Below are 21,897 nucleotides of genomic sequence, written 5' to 3'. Positions count from 1 at the left end.
AGGGCGGTGTGCAAGGTGTTGCCACCTTCACCTCATAAAGCAAGACTTTATGTGCCCAGGGATCGGAGGGGGCAACTGGCCCCTTTTCCCTCTACCCACTTCTTCTAGGGCCCTTGATGCTTCCTCAGCCCTCACAAGGCAGAACACACAGCAGGCTCACCCTCCGTGTTTATTACAAACTGTTTAATTGCTTCGCATCCTAACAACTTTACAAATACAGAACCACATGCCAGTCTGAGGGTGCTCTGTAGTGAGTCACTACAGAGGAGCCCAGACACAGCTTAATGCTGCTGTCACCCATCCAGGCGCGGTCTCAGCAGTGGCCTCAGACACTGGGGCAACAGGGTCTTGGAGGATGGCTGCCCAGTGCAGCCAGGGAACGTGGCTTCAGGTGTGTGCAGGCGCATCAGCAGCACGATGCTCATTCTCTGTCCGCTGGGTCTCCATGTACTTTCGCATCTTCTCAACTATCCAAGAGGGTAGGACAAAGGATTTCAGCTCCTCTAACTTCAGGTCCAGGCAGCCTCTGAAACAGACATGGAGGGGAAAAAAGTTGAAGACAGGATGGAGGCCCAGGCTCACCCTGGGGGCTACTGTAAGGCGGGGGAAAGAGTAGGGGGACAGACCTACTGGATTTACCTGTAATCATCGCTGGCAGCGAGGTCCCGGATGTCCTCCTCAATGAGGAGGTAGGCCTGGGGCAGGAGCAAAGGAGAGTGATCATCAACTCTGATTCATTTCTATCTCAGTAACACTTTATTAAACAGTTGTTTAATGTAAGGTCTGTGAGGGAGGGGGCAGTTTATAATTTAGCAGGGAGAGAGTACATAGGGAGAGACTGGGGAACAGTTCCTTGAGGCAATCTTTCACTCAAATAGAAACTTTTATGGGCGAGGGAGTGAAAACTGGTGACCATAACTTCTTCCTCTTTTGAAAAAGGACCCTGTGCCCTGACTGCTGTGGCTCAGTGGCTTGAGCACCAGCATATGAACTGGAAGGTCATGGGTTCCATTCCCGGTCAGGGTATATGCCTGGGTTGAAGGCCAGGTTCCCAGCTGGGGGCATGTGAGAGGCAACCGATTGATGTTTCTCTTCCTCTCTTGCCCTCTTTCTGAAAATAAGTAAATAAAATATTTTTTAAAAAGGACCCTGAGGTGCCATAACAAACTGGCATGAGAGCTGGCGAAATACACATGGAAACAGGAAATCTGGAGGAAATTTTGAACTTCACGGCAGAAGGGAAAACTGTCCAGTAACTGGACCGTGTTGCCCCGGTGCCTGTGAAACTGCCCAGGCACAACACCACGGCCGCAGTGGGAGTGAGCCTCTTGTGAGGTGACTGCACCATACAGAGGATGTTGTCCGTCACATGGGAAGGAAAGTCTCCCGTGGGAAATGCTTCTCTCTAGTCTTAGGGTCAGGAACAATCGATTGCGTGTCCCTTGAGTACTTTGATGGTCTTCACCTTCAGGGCACTGAGAACTTGGTAACAGACCAGGTGTTCTTGAGGGGCCTAGAGCTGAGTCTGTGAAAACCCCTAAGTGCACTGGTCTCCTCCGCCAGCAATTAAATCAAACAAATGAAAAAACTAGCCTTGCTCGTGGCTTAATTGTAGATCCTGTTTTTCCTTTTCCTTCTTATTTCTGTTGTATTGGATTTTATGAACCAATGGTAAGCTCTCTAAATCTTTTTTGAAGCAGGGTGTAGGTTTAAATAGAGTAGAAAAATAAAAGATAGCTTTCAATACCAGGTAGGAGATGGTATACGGGTGTATAAGGCCATTAGATTCTTGGTGTATCGCTCAGTGTAATCAACTGAGCTGCTGAGTTTGGTGGGGTGGGGGGGGAGGGGGGACACCACCTGTGACGGACAAGACCCCACCACAGCTTTAGAACTCGTGCAATGGTGATTTTCCTAAGGCCTTGGCTTAATGTGAGCAGAAAACTCTTGAGGTGATTCCGGGAGGGGCTGCCAAGTGTGGCAAACAAGTTTCCCTTTTTCTGCAAGGGGCGCTGCCTGGGGCACTGTGTCGAGGAGTGAGAGCTGTTAACGGGCATAGTGATAAGTTATATGAAGTGTGTCTTGTACCTGCTGTTGTATGCAGCTAACAAAATCTAAACAGGAGGGATGGGAGGCGGGGGGTGCTGTGTGGGAGACCCAAGGACAGCAAAAGGAACCCAGGATTGCCGCCTGCTCTCCAGTATGAAGGGATGGGCCCCCTCTGCCCTTACAAGCCTCCCTTCCTACGTGCGTCAGGCTTTGGAAGTCTCTCGAATTTGGAGGTAAGCTGCCTCTCATAGCCAGAACCCCGGCCCCTCGGCCGGTGGGGTCTTTGGCAGCGCCACGAGGGAACAGTGCTTACCATCTTCCCCCCTGTCGCCCGCATGTGATGCTGCTCGGCCAGCCAGTGCTTGTCCTGGGGGTCAGCTGCATACTGTGAGGGATGAAGTCACAAATGAGACGTTAGACTGGTGGGAGGGGCTCTTCTCATTTGGTTCTAGAACACACCCTTGACCTTTGTTGGGAATTGCCCTGCCTGGTTTCGGGAGCTGTAACCCCCCATGGCTAAGGCTGGGTAAAGGACCTTGAGACCATAAACCACTAAGGAGGCAAAGCTTATCTTCCCGGCTAGGCACCGCCTCTGCCCCCTTTACTTCACCCTGCTTGGCCTCTTCGGGATGACTGGTTAGCCAATGATGGGTAAGAATCCTCAAGAGAGAGAAGACTGCATGGTCATGAAGGGGCCCTCAGGGAAGGCTTTGGGGGCTAAAGAGGGGGACATGGACCCTCGCCCCTTAGCTTTGACGTAGCCTGAGTCCTCATTCTGTTTGCAAGACGTCTCCTAATCTCTTGCCTGCCTTACTACTTCCCCTTGACTTAAGCCTGAAACAATGCAGTGCAGCCATGGGCAGCATGGGGATAATGCCTGGAAAGAATGCATAAAACCATGGGAAACCCGCTTTGCTAAGGATGTTCTCAATTTCCTGAAAAGGGTCCAAGCAGGAAATGAGTTTGTTTCCCAGTTTTATAGCCCTTTAGCTAACGACCTGGCCTCAGAATAAGCCCACATAGTTCTCTGAATGTTACCTATTGTTTTATCCTTACTGCCAACAATGATTGTGAGCTTTACCTGTATTCTTGTGCAAATCAAACCCAATAAAAGCCCTGAGGAACAGGCTCAAGGCCCTTCTCCTTTGAGAGACCCACCACCTTTCTTCTCATCTGTGGCAGCCAAGGGGGCTCTGTGCACGGAGCGCCCCCCACAGGCCCTTAAGCAGGTCTCATCATGTCGTGGCTGGGTGGACTTAGCGGGCACAACGACCCCTTTAGAGCAAGTGCAGGGGAGCCCAGGAAACCAGGGGTGGGACCTGATTTCCAGAGATTTAGTTCACATCCAGTCCCAACCCTCTCCTTCCTCAACACACAACATCTCTGACAACGAGTCAGCTGGTGACTGTCCCTACAGAGCACCTCTCCTCTTTGCAGTAGGGGTCTGGGGAAGCCTATGCACCGTGTGACTGGTATGGCGGCCAGATGCACTAAAACAGGAATCAGGAGACTTCATGCTTTGGGGGAGGAAGGATAGCAGCACAGTTAAGAACCTGGTTAAGAAGCAGACCAAAACGTCTAAAGTCTGGTTTCTGCCACTTACTAGATGGCGGAGGCCTGGGAAGTAATTTCCTTGACACACAGTTTCTTCACTTGTAAAATAGACAGAATTAATACTTGTAGGTTGTTAAAAATCAATAAAATGGTGCATAAAAAGTGCTACACAGAGAATGACACACAGTGAATGCTCGATAAAGGTAGGTTTTTGTTTTTTAAAAAATCCTCATCAGAGGGTATGTTTATTACTTTTAGAGAGAGAGAGAAACATCCATCGGTAGCCTCCCTTGTGTGCCCTGAGCGGGGACCAAGCAACCTGCAACCTTCTGGTGTACAGGACAACACTCCGGCCAACGGAGCCGCCTGGCCAGGCCAATCAAGATGGGTTTTATAGAGTAGGCAGAACCTCTGAAACAGAGACCAAGCTGGGAACTATGGATGGTGATGACCTTCGAGTTTAAATAACTGTTTCACTTCCCATGTAATATGAATGTTGGTCAAAAATTTTAATGTGTGCACTTTCTGCCCCGGAAACCCGTCTCCAGGGGTCACCCTCCGGCACCGCCCACGCACAGGCACGAGCATGCACGCCGCGCGCTGCTTATGACAGAAAATGGCTGCAAAACCAAACACCCGTCTGTGGGGACGATGAGATAAAATGGAGTATTTATTCCATGAATTCTGTACTGCTGTCAAAAATAAGATGAGGGAGACTTATTCAATAACATGGACAAATTCTAAGGTATACTTTTTCTGTAAAGGGCCAGTTGGTAAACCTTTTAGGCTTTGTCAGTCACTTATGGGAGGTACATCTCTGTCACATACGATTCTTCACTTTTTAAACCCCACCCCCCCTTTACAAATGTTAAACCCTCTGCTCTGGCCGGGTAGTTCAGTTGGTTAGTATTGTCCTGATACACCAAGGTTTATAGGTTCGATCCCCAGTCAAGGCACGTACAAGAATCCATCAATGAATGCACCAATACGTGGAACAACAAACCTTGTTGTTCCTTCCTCTTTTTCTCTAAAAAATCAATCAATAAAAATGTAAACCAAGTACTTTGAAAATGTAGAAACGCTGGGCTTGGCTCGCAGACCCCAGCGTGCCCTGCGTACCAGGCAAGCCCCGTCAGGGCCGGGGCCGTGCGTCTGTCTGGCTTGCTGCTGCATCTCCGGCACTTTGTGAATGCTCTGCATTCAGTCAGTTTGTGTTTGATGAATGAATGAATTTTGGGGTGGAAAAAATAAAATCAGAGAACATGTGTACTATGAATTCAATAACATAAAATACCACTAAGGGACGAGGAAGGACACGTGCTCGTGTGTGCGCACATGTGTGCGCACAAAGGGGAGTGAAGACGCTGCCATGGTGTTGGTGGGGCCTCCGTGGGGGGACAGTCAGAGTCAAGGGTGAGGGAAGCTCTGTGTTTTGTTCCCTATTAGCTTCTGTGTATTGTTTGAAACTTTTTACAAGAATGGGCTTGTAAATTATTTCTATAATTAGAAAAAGTTGAAGAAAAATTTGAATAATGCCTTTAGGTCAAAAAATTGACAAAAGATACAACAGGCAGTTTACATAAGAAATACAAGTAGACTGCAATGAATGGAAGATGCTATTGTCATGAATACAGAAGTAAAACACATTTTCCCTTCACTTATTAGACTGGAAAGGTTAAAATGAGAGACAGTATCCACTGCCCACTGGTAACGAGTGTGAGTTGGGAGCTCATTAGAAATGGCGGGTCTCAGAATTGGGTGATAATGCTCGACCTTTACTGAGCTTCCCCCTCGCTACGTGCCAGGCACTGTGTTGGGTGCTTAAATGCACCCTCTCTCTTCGTTCTACCAACCCTGTTAGTCTGTATCGCTCCCATTTCATAGATGACAAAACAGGATCAGAAATGTGGAGCCACTTGCCCAAAGTCATACAGCTAGGAAGTGACGGAACCAGGGCCGAAACCTTCTCTTAACTGTCAGGCCACGGGAAGCCAGGGTAGGTCAGAGGGCATTTGGGGGATGATGCATCGAGACCTCAGAGGACGTGGATCGTAAGGAACAGACATAGCAGGACAGGAGGAAGTTTACCCCCCCATCCAGGTAAAGGGAAGGCAGGAGTGAAGACACTAAGGAACATGAAGACACACAGCAAGTAGGCAAACTGTCTAGGTTGTAGGAATCCCAAAATATAACACTGAAACAGTAGAGGGAGCAGGTCTGCCCTTCGAAGAACCTGAACTTGTGCAGAATGTTGTAGACAGAGTCCATGATTCTGGGACCTCGGAGAGGACATGTAGGTCTGGCAAGGGGGACCACGCCTTATGAATAGGTGTCAAAAACACGTCTTGCATACACATGCAGTTTTTTTTCTTAATATGTCTGGGTGCCCTTGTGACGAATACAAATTCACTTAAGAAGGTGAATGAGTTCATGACTCCCACCCACCGGCTGCTTCTCAACAGGGGCGATCAAGCAAGCACAGCTGCTCTCCGAGGGGAGTCCCTTCTCAGAAAAGGGCAGGAACCATCGCCCTGCCCTAATCTCTTCACAGACAGCGGAATGAAGCAGTGGTTCAGAGCTCAGGCCCTGCTGATAACACACCCGCATTTGAATCGAGACTCACTGATTACTAGCTGAGTAACTCTGAGCAAGTCACTTAGCCCTTCTCAACCGTACCAATTTTAAAGGGCAGTTCCATGAGATGTTGTAAGTGTAGCGCCTAAAAGCATGTTTGGTACACAATAAATACATGGGCAAGTACCTAGAGGTGTTGAGTAAACTGCGAAAGACAAAGGTCAAGGGTAACAAGAACCCGGAGCCCTCACTCCCAGACTGGCATTTGTCCCAAGCTTCCCTGTGCCATCTCCAGTTCCCAGTGTCACATGTTCCCCTGCAATTACCTGCCTGACCCCCAGCACTCACCTACCTTAAAGAGGTGTGGGTGCTTGATGTAGATTCTCCCTCTGGTGCCCCCCATACCCAGGGCTCTGAAAAGTAACAGACAAGTGGTAAGGACTCCAGCAGCCGGAGTCCTAGGCGCGGACCCCGTCCTCGTTGACAGAGCTCTCAGACAGACTTACTTGTTGGCTCGAGACCCTAACACAAAGGTGGTCGATTCATTCAGCCGAGCTGGGTCCCACTGTGCACAAAACAGAAAGGCGGGAGAGGGTGAGCCTGATCGTTGGGCAGAAGGAAATACTGCCTGCCCCCCGCCCTCTACCGACACTACCCTTGTCCATTACTCAGAACAGTTGATTCAAGAAACTGAATACTTACAACATGCCAGGGCCTGTGCTAGACACTGGGGATAAAGAGATGAGGAAGACAGTCTGTTCTCCAGGGAGCCACAGACTTACATGTAGGGATAATTACACCGCCCCGAGATGGGCAATGAGACAGGTGAGTGCAGGGGGTGGGGGGTGCCAAAGGGGAGGGTAACAGGAAGCCGAAAGAGGTCATTCCCAAGTTGATTCTGAAAGGGTGAGTTAGGGCAGAAGGGAGGAGGAAGGGGCGGCGTGAGAGCTGGTCTGGCATGCTGGGGAGACCACAAGCAATTCTGCGCTGCCCAAAGAAAGAGAGAGCACGCACTGGGGAGTGGGAATTAAGGAGACTGGAGAGAGGAGCCAGGAGAACCTGGAGGCCTCTACACAGGGTAGGGTTTGCTTTAGAGATCGCAGCGCATCTTCTGCAAAGTGGCTAATGGATCTGAAGTGGCAGACTACACAGGTGGGCAGGGGGTGGGGGGAGGGACGGGGACGGTGTCATTTAGAGATTGTTGTAGTAGAGCAGTTTGGAAAGAAAACGAGGGCCTGAGCTAGGGGGGCTGAAAGGATGAAGAGCAGGGAATGGCAATTGTGATACATTTAGGAGGTGGGAGCATCCAGGACCCAACTGAATGCAGGGAGAGGAAGGAAAGGAAGAGGCAAAGGTGGCTAAAGTAGAGAATATGAGAGAAGGCCTGAGGAGTCAGGTTTCCATTACAGATACGTGGAGTTTGAAATGCTGTGGAAATTCCAGGCAGGGAGGTCTAGCAGACAGTAGGATGTTTGAGCTTTAAACTAGAGGGGGGTGCGGGGCAGACAAAGAGGCAGGACAACTCTGGCACACGCTGGTCCCTGAAACCATGAGAGTGAACAACTCAAATCATCCAGAGAGAAAGCTGGTGGAGAAGTGGGTGAGGGGAGAGTTCTGGAGACGCCCCTTTATACGGGTCCCTGCTGGGGAGGAACTCACAAAAGAAAAGAAGTGTCAGGAGAGGGGCAGAAAGAACCGAGGGGCCCTGGAGAACACAGGGCCACCTGCTTTATAGGAGCAGACTTTTCTAAGACAAGTGCGGTCACCCAGTGAAAGTGAGGGCAGGTAGGACGAGAGCAGGCCATTCATATACCAGACACAGCCTCGACCAGGACGGTGGGGCTTCACCTATTTTATGGGGCTCCCACGCAGGACTATACTTAAAGGGTTCTGCTGCTAACAGAGCTGGCAACAACTGTTCTGGGGGCAACAGAGGCTCATGGTCAAGAACACAGACTCTTGGTGTCAACTGGCCTTGAGTTTGAGACTTGGCTCCTCATTTACTGGTGTGCAACTCTGACCAAGTCCCTAGGCCTCGGTATATATATATATGTATATATGTATACACACACACACACACACACACACACACACACACACACCCCAGTGTATAAGGTAACTAAATGAAATAACTTCATGAAATAACTTCTGCCCATGGGGAGCTGGCAGGAAAGGAAGCTCCTTGACTACAGGAAAGTAACAGAATCTATTTTAAGGTTGTTACAAAGATTAAATGAGGTAATCCATGTAAAATTTAGGGCAGTGCCTGGCATACATGAAGTACTGCGTGAGTGTTAGTGACCACTAGCTTTAGCAAGAAGGCTTCGGCAGGCTCAGGCCTCTTCTGTTTTGCCCCTGACTGCAGCCCCTGCGTGGGCTCCAGTGGCCGGCACTGGGGGTAGGGGAAGGGGCAGGTGGCCCTGGACTGGCGTGTGCATGTCCGTCACCACCCCCAGCGTCTTTCCCTCAGGGTGGGCCCTGGAGCCTTGACGGGGTCTCCCTGGGAGAGAGGTCACTGCCACGCTTACATCCTCATACCTTAGGGCCTTCTCGGCGAATTGGTTCACAGGATTTTGGTTTCCACCTGATTGGAAGGCAAGCAGAAAGGTGAATTCTCCGAGGTCAGGTCCGGGACTGGCAGAAAGTCCAGTCTGGTGGGGGGAGTTCCCCGCACACTCTCACTTCAGCCCTGGTGCCCTCTGTCCTGGCAGCCCAGTAGGAGGTACGAAGGGGGAAAGGACTAGACTAGACGCTGTCCCAGGACATCGAGTCCAAGAACCCCCTTGAGCTGCAGTTCTCCTCTATCAAGAAGAAGTCACCGCAGCAACTGCTGCTGTGTCGGTGAGGATTCTGCTACTCCCGCTCCCCAGCCAGTGGCTCCAAGCTCAACCCATCGCCCTTAACCAGACCAGTGGGGCTTTATCTGCTTTATATATTGGGGCTCCACGTGAAGTTTTGTTTGGGGGGAAAAAAGATTCTGTTGCTTTAAAAATCTGTGGAAAAGACTATCCTAGAGGGAACAGAAGAGTTTTGCCCCTTATTAGCTGTCTGACCTTGGGCAAATAATTCTGAATGTGTTTCCTGATCTGCAAAATGAATTATACCTTCATTAGAGGGTGGCTGTATGGATTAAAAGGTATAAATATAAGGTGTTCAGACTGGATACGGTACATTATAAACATTCAACATATACTAGCAGTGAAGAAAAGTCTGGTGTTTAACTGGATTGGGCTGAACTGTTCTGGGGCAAAAGCAGATAAAACCACCTCCTCCTCGCTGCTTTCTTTTCCTGCCCCGCAAACCTGGGTGACCCCTCCTCACTGCCTTAGCCGAACAGCTCTGACGTCTACGGAACAGAACTCTGGTCTCTCCCTCCGAGCCACACCCTCCCTGCTGCTCCCTTCGGCTCCACTGGATCCTACTCACACCATGCCAGTGGCTGCCCGGTCATTTGACAGGATGTGTCCAGGAGGCCGTCCCTTCCTCTGCCACAAAGAACAGCTGTCAGAGGCCTGACCCCGTGGAAGCCCCACCCCACCCCGCTGGCAGGTGCAGGGTCGCTGGTAGAGACGGTTCTTCCAAAGAAACCAAATGACGCTTGACAATGAACAGGGAGAGTGTGTGTTTCCAGGGTTCTTGCCCCTCAGGCTAGAAAGGCCCCAGGGTGCACTGGGGAAGCCCACCCGCTTCTCTGCAGCTTTGAGACCCTCTCCCAGCCAGGAAACAGGGAGATGGTTTACCTTTTTGGGAATGGGACTTCCTCGATGGGCACCCTCCTCTTCTGTCTGCCGACCACGCTGCAGAAAAAGGAAAGGAAGTTGGGAAGGCCGGTGCCTGGGGGCTGCAGTGCCTGCGGACTGCGGAGGACTGGGCCCCTGGACCACGCCCCCCAGCCCTTCCCTGAGCCAGGCCTCAGAAACTCTCCCAGCATGGTGCTATTTGGACCTGGTCCTATGAATGGAAGGTACATGGAATTCCAGTCTGATCAGCCTCCCCCGCCAATACCCCAGGCAGTGACTCTGACCTTTATCCCTGGAAGCTCATGGGTCAATCTGGGTATGACCTTCTCTCCATCTGAGAACAGCAGTTTAGCCTGGAGGGAAGAGATCACGCTCACCGTCACTATTTTGGCAGGAGCCTCTCTGCCTCCTTTTTACAGACACACTCCGAACTGGGTCAGGACTGTGGGTCTTGGTCAGTTACAAGGGCTCTCCGAGACATACATGTAAGTAGGTTACGAATGTTTTTAAAAACTCAGGTAATTAATGATCAGTTTAAAAGTTAGAAAATGTAAGTAAAATAATCAAACCTGACATCTCAGTATCCACAGAATACTGTTAACATTTCAGTGTAAATTCTTCTTTACCATTTCCCATGGAAATATGTACTATAGGTGTTTTCTAACCAAATGCGTTGATACACTACACATTCCCCAGTAAGCTGCTGTTTTCATTTAATAAGCATTGCGTGCTTAGGGGGTAACTGTGCGGGACGCAGTGGGAAGTAACAGAAGCAAGGCCCTTACTTTTGTGCAGCTTAGATTCTGTGGGCCATCTGAATAGTAAGCGAATAAACAGATAAACGAGGTGATTTCAGATCACGAGAACTGCTCTAAGAAAACATCGCAGCAGATGTGACAGAGACTCTCCAGAAGGGAGGGCCCCTGGAGGCAGGTGGTCGGGCGAGGCCTTGCTGAGAAGGTCGCCTCCCACCTGAGGCGTGGAGACGAGGAGCTGCAGTGTGTGCGTCTCTGAGTGGCTGCCTCCTTCTGGAAACGCTCTTCTGTCGGCTCCTGTGGCCACGCTTCCCTGGTTTTTCTCCCATTTCTCCAGCCACTGTCTCTCCAGCCTTCTCTGCTGGCTTGTCCTCCTCGATCTGGTTCTGTTCACTGTGTCCTCTTCCCTCAGATACTCTATCGGCTTTCCTCCATGCTCACAGCTTTAACATATACGAACTGATGACTGTAATTTTTATCTTCCGCTGCAGCCTCCCCTTTGTGCTCCAGGTTTATATAAGAGTCTGCCCAAGTCCACGTGTGGCTGCCCCAAACAGGCTGAGTCCAAGAGTGAACCACGATCGTCTCCTCCAAAAGTCCCTTTTCAGGGCAGCGTGCACGAGTCTCCATGCACACGCCTGTATTCTGTTATTTCACACCTGTCTGCCTAACGGGGGTGTAAGTTCTACGGGAGCAGGAACTCTGCTCTCTGCCATTTGTTCATTCGTTTGTTTGTTCACTCACTCACTCACTCACTCATTCAACAAACAGTGTACTCACATTAACAGTCATGTTCTAGGACTATGAATATAGCAGTGAGCAAGATCAGGCCTCAGCTCTTATAAAACTCAAGATTTTGCCCTGGCTGGTGTGGCTCAGTGGTTGAGTGCCAGCCTGCAAATCAAAGGACAGCCGGTTCGATTCCCAGTCAGGGCACATGCCTGAGTTGTGGGCCAGGTGCCCAGTAGGGGGTACACAAGAGGCAACCACATGTTGATGTTTCTTTCCCTCTCTTACCCTTTCCAAAAATAAATAAATAAATAAATAAATAAATAAATAAATAAATAAATAAAACCTTTAAAAAATCCCTCAAGATTTTAGCACAGGTAGGGGTGAGAGGGAGGCAGAAAATAAACACATGAACTATTAATAACTTCAAATTGAAATAGTGGCAATGAACAAGTGAGGTGACCGAGAAGGACTGGAGGTGGAGAAGGAAGTGAGGCGAAGGCCACTTCCGGGGTGGGGGAGGCCAGGGATGGAGGGGTGGCTTCTCTGATGAGCTGGTATGGAAGCTAAACGTGAAGAGAAGCAGCAGCCAGCTATGTAAAGAGTTAAGGGTGGGGCAAGCCAGGCAGTGAGAACAGCAAGTGCAAGGGCCCCGAGCTGATGTGCTGGAGAAGCAGAAGTACCGCTACAGCGTAGTCAGTGGGGACAGGTGGGATGAGGCGAAGCTAACGAGGCAGGAACCTGTCCGTGTGGGGCTCTGCAGGCCACGGTGAGGCGTGAGGGTTTTATTCTGCCTGCAAAGTGAAGCCACTGGAGGGCTTTAAAGAGCAGAGGGGAACAACCCGAGTCACCTTTAAAAAGGAGAGTCTGCATGCTGTGAGAATGGACGGGAAGGCAAGAATGGAAGTAGCCCAGGGATGAGACGTACATGTGGGATCACCAGCAGTTAAATTTTTGGGCTTCAAAGCCTGGGACTAGACAGAATTACCGGGAACGAGAATGAGCCACAGAAGAGAGGGGTCTGAGGACTGAACTTGGGAGTGCGCCCACAGTCAGGGTTGGCAGTTGGGGGTCGGGCAGAGAGGATGAGCGGGCCCAAGAAGTGGAGGGATGGGGCTGAGGAGGCTGCAGCCAAGAGAGGAGCATTCTAAGAAACATGACATGATCCAGTGAGACAAATGCCACCAAGAAGCCAAGTAAGCTCTCACTGGTGGGATGGAGCTCTGCCCTTTCAAAGCTGAGGTCCGGGCCCCGATCCTGCTCTTTTCTGAGGCTGTGCCCGAGTAGCTGGCCAGCCAGTCTTCTCGTGGTAATTACCTCACTGAACCAACCTCAAAGCAGCCCTTGTGGCTCTGATCATGAAGAAAGTTCCATGTCTGACAGCTAATGGCTTCGGAGTCGAGCAGAGTCTGGGTGATGCTGACGATTCCTGTTAATAGCGGCAGCTGACACATGCAAAAGTTCACTACTATCTTGGGGACACAACCATTTATAGATCTGATGTCATGCCTCCTGACCACACCCTGAGAGGCAGGGGGGCAGAAAGGGTGACAGTCCCCATGCTGCCAAAAGGGGCTGCGACTACCTGAAGGATCAAGTCACAAGCACTCACAGAGGTGAGGCAGGTCTGGGCTATTCTAACTCTCGCTTGTCCTAAATTATGGCTTCTCCGTCCGTAAATTAGGGATTACAACGTGTCTTCGGCACAAGGTCTCTTCCAGATGCAAATGAACAGATGATGAGAGAATATCTACCGCAGTACCCAGCAGACAGTAGCTACTTCCCTCCCCTTCTGTCCACAACACCTCCACGTCCTACCTGGGTGCAGGGGCTTCTCCGGCTCCCCTGCCGATGACGGGATCCCATTTCTCAGCGGAGCCCCTTGGGCGAAGCCCTGTGCCTACCTCTCTCGTCCGTTTGGTCTCACCTGCTCCAGGCAGCTCCGACAGGCCTCCTGGATCAGCTGCTCCGCATCCACTTCCTCCCCAACGTTGTCTCGCACGTTCAGTGCTGCCTTCTGGAAGAACTAGGGAGGAGTGCCAAGAGGAAAAGTCAGAAGTCCTGCTAATTTGCATCAGCTTGAAGGAAACTGAATATAAAAGAGAAGCTTTTGGCTCTTCTCGCCAGCTGGGAGCTGGGGAGGCTGCTGGGAACAGGACTCAACAGAGACCATTGCTGCCAGCTGTCAGCGGGGTCTCCAGAACCAGAAGGAGCAAAAGGCTCTGCTTAAAGTTGAAGGTGCCCATGCTCCAGATGAAATTGAACTCTATCCAGGCTAGAGATGTGCTGATGTGTGTGAAGGAACACAGTGACTCCTGGTGGCAAACCAGGCAAAGCCCGAGTCACCTGGGGAAAGGAACGAGGGCTCGTGGGAACAGTGGCTGGTTCGTGCTGAACTGCGCAGCAACTGTCCTGCTGAGGCTGCTGGATGCAGGAGCCGTGTAATGTTGTGCCCCTCAGGGATTTAAACTTACTGAGAAGTAAATCTAAGTGTATTGGTTCTCTTGTATTTTTGTTAAACGGCTTAAACATAAAAAATAGAAGAGAAGCATTTATCACACCTCATGGAAAAGGGAAAAGGGGCTGTGAGCATGGCTTTGAGATCAGGCAGACCTCGAGTGGTAACCCAGGCTCACCCCCCACTCTACCCTCGTTTAAAGAGGAGCACAGTCACAGAGGTGCCCACAGGACCGTCAGTGCAGCAATAATGTGTAAATAGTGCAAAATCGAATAACCTGAATGCCCGGGTACAACTCAAGTAAATTACGGCAGAGCCATCCCATAAATACGCAAAGATTAAAAATCACGGTAAGGATGTACAGGAAATACATTTTTGACGTGAAAGGTGTTCACGATCTGCTGCCGACTGAAGGAAGCAACACAGGAGCCTATTTACGTAAAACAGCAAAAAGCAAACAGAGACACAAGAAGTGTGAGGATATACGTTAAAGCGACAGCAGTGATAACACGAATGACTGCTTTCTCATCCATATTCTCTCAACTTTTATCACGTACTTGTATTAATTCTGCGGCAGGAAATGGACATTTGCTCTATTTGTTACCACATATCCGTTTCTCCTTCCCTTTATCCATCTATCAACCTATTTTATAAGCTCTATTATTAGAACATTTAAAAAAATGGGGCATTTATTTAATTACAGAAGTAAATAAAAGATTAATAGTGTCTTAGGCAAGGTCAGTCATATTTAGATATCTTTAAGATCCTAAACATCTTTAGTATCCTAAACACGTTTAATCCTCAACATCTTGAAGAAAATGAGTTGTGCCCTGGCTGAGTGGCTCAGCTGCTTAGAGCATTGCTCCAATACGCCAAGCCTGCAGGCTCAATCCCTGGTCAGGACACATACAAGAATTAATCAATGAATGTATAAATAAGTGGAACAACAAATCGAGGTTTCTCTGTTTATCTCTCTCCCTTCCTCTTCCTCTGTAAAATTAACAACCAAGTAAATGAGTAGCTGAAATTGGGGAACACTTTAAACAAAGCCATCAGAATGAGGTCAACCCAGGGCGTGAACCTATCAAAGCTGTGATGTAATCCATTCATCTGTACCTCCTCTGAAAACAAGTGCGAGGAGGAGGTATCCTCACGGACTGTGAAGAGGGGAGCATGCAGCTCCACATTTCATTTATCCACCCTTTGTTCGGGAGAGAAGGTTCCCGAATCACGGTGCCATTATTGGGACAGGCAATAAGAAAAGGGCCGTGGAGGAAGGCGGTCCCAGGTTAAATCCTGGCTTCGCCTTTCCCTACTGGCTTTTTATTTCTGCACGTGTGAAGGTGTGGAGGTTGAGAGTACATGGTGCATTCTGGGATGCACAAAGATCAGGGACAGTGATGACAGGGTACAAAGAAGGGTACGGCCGGGGCCTGACCACTGTGGGCCACGCATGCCATGGGAAGGAACTTACTTGTATTTTACCCAGAAAGTCACTGAAGGATTTTAAACTGGGTAACGACACCACTGGATTACATTTTAGGGATCCCTGGTAGCTGTTATGGAGGGTGGGTTGAGAGAGGGAAAGAATAGAGGCACTTAGGGATTATGGTAGGGGCCTGGGTGAGAAATAATGAAGCCCTGAACCAAATCAGCGGCGAGGAAGTCGGAAGCGTCCAGAGGCACGCTGACAGACCAGGCAGTGGAATGCATGGGACTCCGAAACTGGATGTGGAAGATACAGGAGAAGAGGGCGGAGCCCCTGGTTTCTGGTTTCTAAGCGGATGGTGGTCCATTCAAACTTGACCCGTCAGCAACTGTGCTCCTGATTTCCTCTGTTGCTCCCCTCTTCCTCCAGTAAAGTCCAGGCGACTCTACTTTGCAGTTGCCCAGGGCAAATCACTTAGGGAGTGGTTTACTTCTCTTTTTCTTTCATCCTGCACCTCCGAATCACTGGCAAATCTTGTGGGTAACATAGAGAACTTTGATCCTTTTCCAACATCCTCACTGCTAACACCCAAGCCACTATCATCTCAAGCCTCCTAACTGGTTCTGCAGTCTATTGTTCATACAACAGTCAGAATAACTCTTTAAAAATGTCCAGATCACACGCTTTGCTCAAAACTCTCCAAAAGCCTTTATTTTACTTGTAATAAAATCCAAGGCCCTGACCATGGTCTCGAAGGCTCTCCCTGTTATACTCTGATCACCTCTCCTACTACTCTCCTCTGGCTCAGTCTCCCCCTGACACACTGGACACCTTGGTGCTTTGAAGGTTCCAAGCACAGTCCTGCCTCAGGGCCTCTGGCCTTGTTCTCTCAGCTTGGGTGGCTCCTCCCCCAGGTGTCTGCATGGCTGATTCTTTATTTAGATCTCTGTTTAAATGTCCTTCTATCAGAGGGCTTTCCCAGCCACAATCTATGAAATGGCACCCCTGCTACCCACCGGCCGCCCCTTCCCCTTCTCCCTGGCACTCCCTAACAAAGTACAGCTTTGCCAACAGAGGACAAGGTCATTGTCCGTTCTGTTCACTGCTCCACCCCCTGTGCCTAGAACAGTGCCTGCCATTACAGCAGGTGCCCTTTACTCTGGAAAGAATGAGTAAACACAGGAGGTTTAGGAAAAAACAAAACAAAACAAAAACAAAAAATAGAGTTCAATCTGAAGCATCTGTGAGGCATTACTCGTAGAACCGTACAGAAGTTTACAGTCCTAGATAATAATTTTCTATAATATGGCGATATTATTAAACAAGTAATAAAAACACTAGCGATGTTCCAAGCACAGTTCTGAGCACATTCCACTCATATAATTTCATTCTCACAATATAACTTGGCAAAAGAGGTGTTCAAATTACCCCCGAAGAGGGGGTTCAGAATTGGAAAACGCCGGGTGTCTATGTGCCCTGGAGGAAGTCAGGGGGATAACGATGCAGGAGGGACTGCCCCGAGTCTCCCTCCCTGCTGACGCTTTACCTGCGCGTCCCTCTCACCTTCATGTACTTGTTGAACACGGTCTGGATCTCCTCATTGATGCTGGGCTGCAGCACGGCTCGCAGGAGGTCCATGGAGATGGCGGGATCCGTGAAACTGCACGCAGCGGGGAGGCACAGTCAGGGGACATGTCCCACACATACCCTCTCTCAGTCCGCCCAGCCAAAGACCGACATAGCGTCTTCAATGACACTAACAGCCTTTACTGAGAACTAGCTCTGTGCCCAGGTTCTCTGTGAACGATACATATGCATGCCTCTTTCATCCTCGGAGCTTTATGAAATGATTGTTAAAGGTGTTAGGGGTATAGGTTGGTGGCAGTGGGAGGGAGGGAGGTAGGTGGGCTGGGTTGGGACACCTCTGGTCCTGGCCATGACTCCCTCTCCTGTTCTCATCCTCGTTCGGCTGCAGGCCCACAGTGCTGCGGTACCAGACCTGGGAGGAGTTCAGTCTGGCAGCCCAGAAACTCTACCTCGCCGACCCTATGAAGGCACATGTGGTTCTCAAATACACATCAGGCATTCTGATGCGAGTTTGTGTATTAAAGTAATAGACAATTTACTTTGTTTCGTGTGTAGAACAGACCAAGCTCAAGATGTAAAGAAGATTGAGAAATTCTGCAGTCAACCAACATAATTTAAGGTAGTGAAGGAACCCACAGTGTTGCCATGGAAACAGACAGACTTGTTTGAAATGAAGACTTGTTTGCCATGGTCTTAGGAATTAAGTTTCTTCTGAATTTGAGAAAGCATTGGGACAGAAAATACTTCATGTAACTAAGTGGGCTATTCAGAAGCCGAGAGATCATTTTTTGTACTTTGTTTCTGAATATTTACTTTAGAGAGCTAGGAATGAATGTAAATGTTTTCAGTTAGCAAACTTTTACTTATTTTTGGAAACTGTACAAGAAAGGTAGCTATCTTGGAAGCTTTCTGAGATTATGTGACACTGGGTAAAATATATAATTACTTCTTTTGGTAAGTTGTATCAATAATTTGAAAATGAGACATCAAGAAAAAGCCCATTTTTCCTTAAGTTTATTCATCTTTAAAAGAAAGTAAATGTAATCATTTTGCTGAGCTGATCGATTTCTTTTGGGCCATAAAATACATGCCGCTGATGCCCAAGAAATATAAAATCTGGTAACCAGACCTAACTGCACAGCAACATACCTGATTATGTATAGTAGTACAGCCTCGACTGTATCTGCACTTATGGAAATGACTATGCTTTATCTTGAACTTTCCAAACTTAAGAGATATTTTGAATACAAGGGCTTCACAGTATTATTGGCTGGTTGAGCAGACTCTGAATCTGAGTTTTCAGTGTTCAAATTGCATGAATGGAATGGTCACTGATGGTCCGAAGCCACCATAGGACAGGACATTTGTCACCTATTTCCAATGTATAGTTTGTACAGTTTCTCAGGAGGGCTGAGAATTATGTGAGCTGTTGAATCTTTTCGTGCCCCTCTGCCACTCCTGCCTGCTTTTCTACTTCCTTAACCAGGCATTAAGCATGACTGTCAACTGTTACATTTTCCACTGAACCAGAAGTATATTATTTGCTATTTACTTTATATTTGTAACCTGAATTTTAGTACCAAAGTGTAATGTCCACATGTTGATTCCTACATTAAAATATTTTTTGTTAGGAATTTGTCATGCTGAGCAACACTTTAATAAGGAAAGTTCCATTAGCCGTATGAATTCTGACATGTTTCAAAGAGGCCAGTAAATAAAATATTATGTATATATCATTCCTCTTGAAGTTTTTAACTCCAGAAGACTTAATGATTTCTTGACTGGAGGATACTGAATTCATATAGTCTAAAGTGAGCCTAATGATATAGTAAGCAAATTTTGTTTGTTTTGTTTCTTATTACACTTCTCTGAGCTGTATGTTGATGGCCAGGTTCTCTTCTTGACTAAAGAGAGTAATCAACTAGTGTAGGGTTAAAAAAAAGTGTAAAGTACTGTATAATACTCAAAAAAGTCTATACACTTTAGCAAATAGTGTTAATTCATTTACTAACTATCCAGGTGAAGAAATATAATCAGTGGCCCAAAGGCCCATCTTGTGCTCTCTTGCTTCCCTTTTATTATTTAATAATAGTAATAACTCACCCATCATTACTACCCTATATTACCACAGGGTTATAGCATCTGTGGATGCTATTTTTTAACCTTCATGCGCCTCTGCCTCTTTAAAGCCCTCAAACACAGAGCTAGTAGGGGTTAGGGACCTTAGATATTGTGTAATCCACCTGTCCCCCCTATTTTGTACATGAGTTCAGAGCAGGAAATGACTCGATCAAAGTCATACAGAGTCACAAAATCTGAGTCTCCGCTTTCCCAATCCAGCGCCCTTTCTACTGCCTGACCACCTCTTCTCAGCCTCTACACCCGGGACTGGACCCCAAAGCTGCCTTCCAAGGCAGGGCAGGGCAGTAAGTCCCACCCCTTACCTCGTTGTCATCTGCGAGCGGCGGCCCCTTCGCTGCACCTGCCGGTGCTTTATCATTATGTTCCAAGGGTTCTGTGGGGACCAAGGGAGCAGATGTCACCGAAGTCTGCGACGCTGGGGTGAAGGTGGCGGGAGGGTAGGATAAAGTTAAGTCTACACTGCAGCTTCTCAGATGCTTACACCACCTCTCCCACTGTGGGGCGGGGCTGGGGGGGGGCAGTGATTGGAAGGCCCTGCCAGTGATGAGAAACTCGGGGAGACCTTCTTGCCTTAAAAGTCCCGACTCCACCTTTTCAGGAACGGCTGGAAGAAGGGACTCAGTGTTTAACGGAGGGCCCACTCTGTGGGATCTGATATGCTAGGCACTTCACCTGCATTTATATCCCACCCCCAAAACAACCCTATGAGGCCGATACTAATCATCTCCGTTTTATAGAAGAGGAAACTGGAGCTCCGGGGGAGTTGACAGCCTGGCCCACGCCGTCTAGCCAGGAGGGCAGCACCAGAATTTGAATCCAGGCCGTCGGACTGCGAAAAACGCCAACCCCCTAGGCAGCATCAGCCACCGCGTTCCCTCGCCCGCGGGCTAGGGTCCCGGGAACCCGAAGCCCTGCGGGCCCAAGCTCAGGCCAGGCCCAACCTCCCTGCGAACAGTCTTACCGTGAGAACCAGCTGCCCCGCTGCACCCGAATCTCCCAGCTCCGGGCCGCCCCGCTCTGTCCCGCCGGGTCCCCGCGGCTGCTCGGCGTCGCCAGTGGCCCCCATGGCGCCCACGACCCTCACAACCCCCGGCCGACTTTGCCAGTGGGCCGGAAAGCGGCCTCGTGACGTCATTGGAACGCGCGGCCGCCTGCCCGAAAGCGCGACGCCGCGAGCTGCGGAGTTACCATGGGAACCAACTGCCGCGTCGGAGGGGGCGGGTGTGTGTGTGGGGAGGAGTCAAGGGGGACGATTGTGGGGGGCGGGGCTTTCTCCCCGTGAGGGTGGGGCCTCGGGTGTAGACGAAGCTTGTTCAGTCAAGAGCTTTTCTCCATCTGGAGAAGTGCGGGGCAGAGGAAGGAGAGCAGGTTTCCAGGGCTTGGCGTTGGGGAGCGTAGGGGAGTGTTTCGTACAGTGGCGCCTGCAGTTCAGTCTTTGCAAACTGTAGATTTTAATATGGCCGGTACCCATCCCCCGGATTGGAGTGGCCTATGCGGAGGCTCAGAAAACTAACAGCAGGAGGCCCATGACATCCCGAACACTCATTTCAGCCCTCGACCCCAGGGCTGCCTCTTGAGTCTGCAGGCATCAGAATGAAAGTTGGGACTTGGACCGTGGATTCCTCCAGCCCCAGGGAGCTGGGTTTCTTTCCCCAGACTGGTGATTCTTGGATGGGCCCGGGGATGCAGGGGTTTAACAGCTGTGGCGTTCCCCAGAGGTCCCCTTAACTCTGCCATATAGGTTAGATGGCCCTGAACAGAATTGGGTCCGTTAATGAGAAGTAGAGAAAGTTAGTTTTTCCAGGTCGCAATATAGGGCAGTAAAAAGTACATGACTTTTGCAGTTAGAAAGATCCGAATTCAAGTCCAGTATAATATAGTGATTTAAGAACTACGGAATTGGACTGCCTATCTTTGTTTTACCATTTGCCAGCTGGGTGACCCATGCTCCTTTCTTCGCCTCAGTTTTCCCATCTGTAGAATGGGTACAACAGTAACAAACTCATAAGGTTGCTGTGAGGATTAAGTGAGTTAATTCATGTAAAACGTTTAGAACTAGGGTGCAACTCTGACTGATATGGTTCAGTGGGTTGAGTGCTGGACTGCAGACAAAAAAGGTCACCACTGGATTCCCAGTCAGGGCACACGCCTGGGTTGTGGGCCAGGTCCCCAGTTGGGGGCATTTGAGAAGCAACCCATCTGGCACAGGAAAACCCTCAGACAATGCTGTCTGTCATTACTATTAACATTATTAAGTTCCGGCAGCCACTACTTGCTGGCTTTCTGACCTTGGACAATTTTTCTCTGAGTCCTTCTGAGCCACTTTTCTTACCTCTGCAAGATTATTGTGAGCATTAAAATAAATAATGTATATAAAGCACATAATAGGTCATCAACAAATGTTAATTATCTCCATGCTCCAATATCAACTTTAAAAAAATGAGGCAACTTCCTGGCACCAAACTCTTTAGTGCCATTAAGGAAGTTTTTACCTCGAGCCTTGAATATTCCCTCCCCTTTACTCTCACTGGGCCAAGCAATGCCAAACCTCCCCTTTAACCTCACTGGACACTATTAAGTATCATGGCTGACCAAAGTCATAAGCAGACAGATAAAGAAAAATAAAAAGAAATAGAGAAAGAAGAGATAAAATAAAGAAGTATATATGGTTTGGACTACTTGAATGATGGCAACTATTCTTTGGGGTTCTGTCCACGAGCCTTCAGACCGTTCAAGAATCGCCTATGTGGTCCAAAGGGACCAAGATGTAGGTTTTGGTGCATTTGTATTAAATCTGAACAGACTCAAATGCAGCTTTTCTGAAGCTTTTCGATAGTTTCTAAATATCTGTTCCATTCTCTGCCTTCTAGGTTGCTGGGA

General features: G+C 49.0%; 1 protein-coding gene across 1 annotated transcript; it reads right to left on the bottom strand.

Moving 5' to 3' along the window:
* Positions 1–156: 156 nt before the first annotated feature.
* On the bottom strand, positions 157–20,163 carry DNTTIP1 (deoxynucleotidyltransferase terminal interacting protein 1). The gene is made up of 13 exons (XM_037164552.2): positions 19,979–20,163; positions 19,320–19,390; positions 16,852–16,948; positions 13,329–13,427; positions 10,202–10,270; positions 9,918–9,974; positions 9,604–9,662; positions 8,716–8,761; positions 6,684–6,742; positions 6,530–6,590; positions 2,363–2,434; positions 640–695; positions 157–526 (listed from the first exon to the last, which is right to left on the bottom strand). Exons 1-13 carry the CDS (start codon positions 20,150–20,152, stop codon positions 388–390), a joined length of 1,059 nt encoding a protein of 352 aa, XP_037020447.1. The 5' UTR covers positions 20,153–20,163; the 3' UTR covers positions 157–387.
* Between the last annotated feature and the right edge of the window lie 1,734 nt (positions 20,164–21,897).

The sequence above is a fragment of the Artibeus jamaicensis genome, unplaced genomic scaffold, assembly GCF_021234435.1.
Source record: "Artibeus jamaicensis isolate MK-2021 breed Jamaican fruit bat unplaced genomic scaffold, CSHL_Jam_final contig_685, whole genome shotgun sequence".
NCBI lineage: Eukaryota > Metazoa > Chordata > Mammalia > Chiroptera > Phyllostomidae > Artibeus > Artibeus jamaicensis.
This window is presented reverse-complemented; position numbering and strand designations above follow the sequence as displayed.

Bases quoted from the DNA above. Each gene is read 5' to 3' on its own strand.
- DNTTIP1 (XM_037164552.2), bottom strand. From the start codon at position 20,152: ATGACGTCACGAGGCCGCTTTCCGGCCCACTGGCAAAGTCGGCCGGGG. The intron at 6,591-6,683 runs GTAAGTCTGTCT...GTTACTTTTCAG, and splicing joins TTAGGGTCTCGAGCCAACAA to AGCCCTGGGTATGGGGGGCA. The intron at 527-639 runs GTAAATCCAGTA...TGTCTGTTTCAG, and splicing joins GCTGCCAGCGATGATTACAG to AGGCTGCCTGGACCTGAAGT.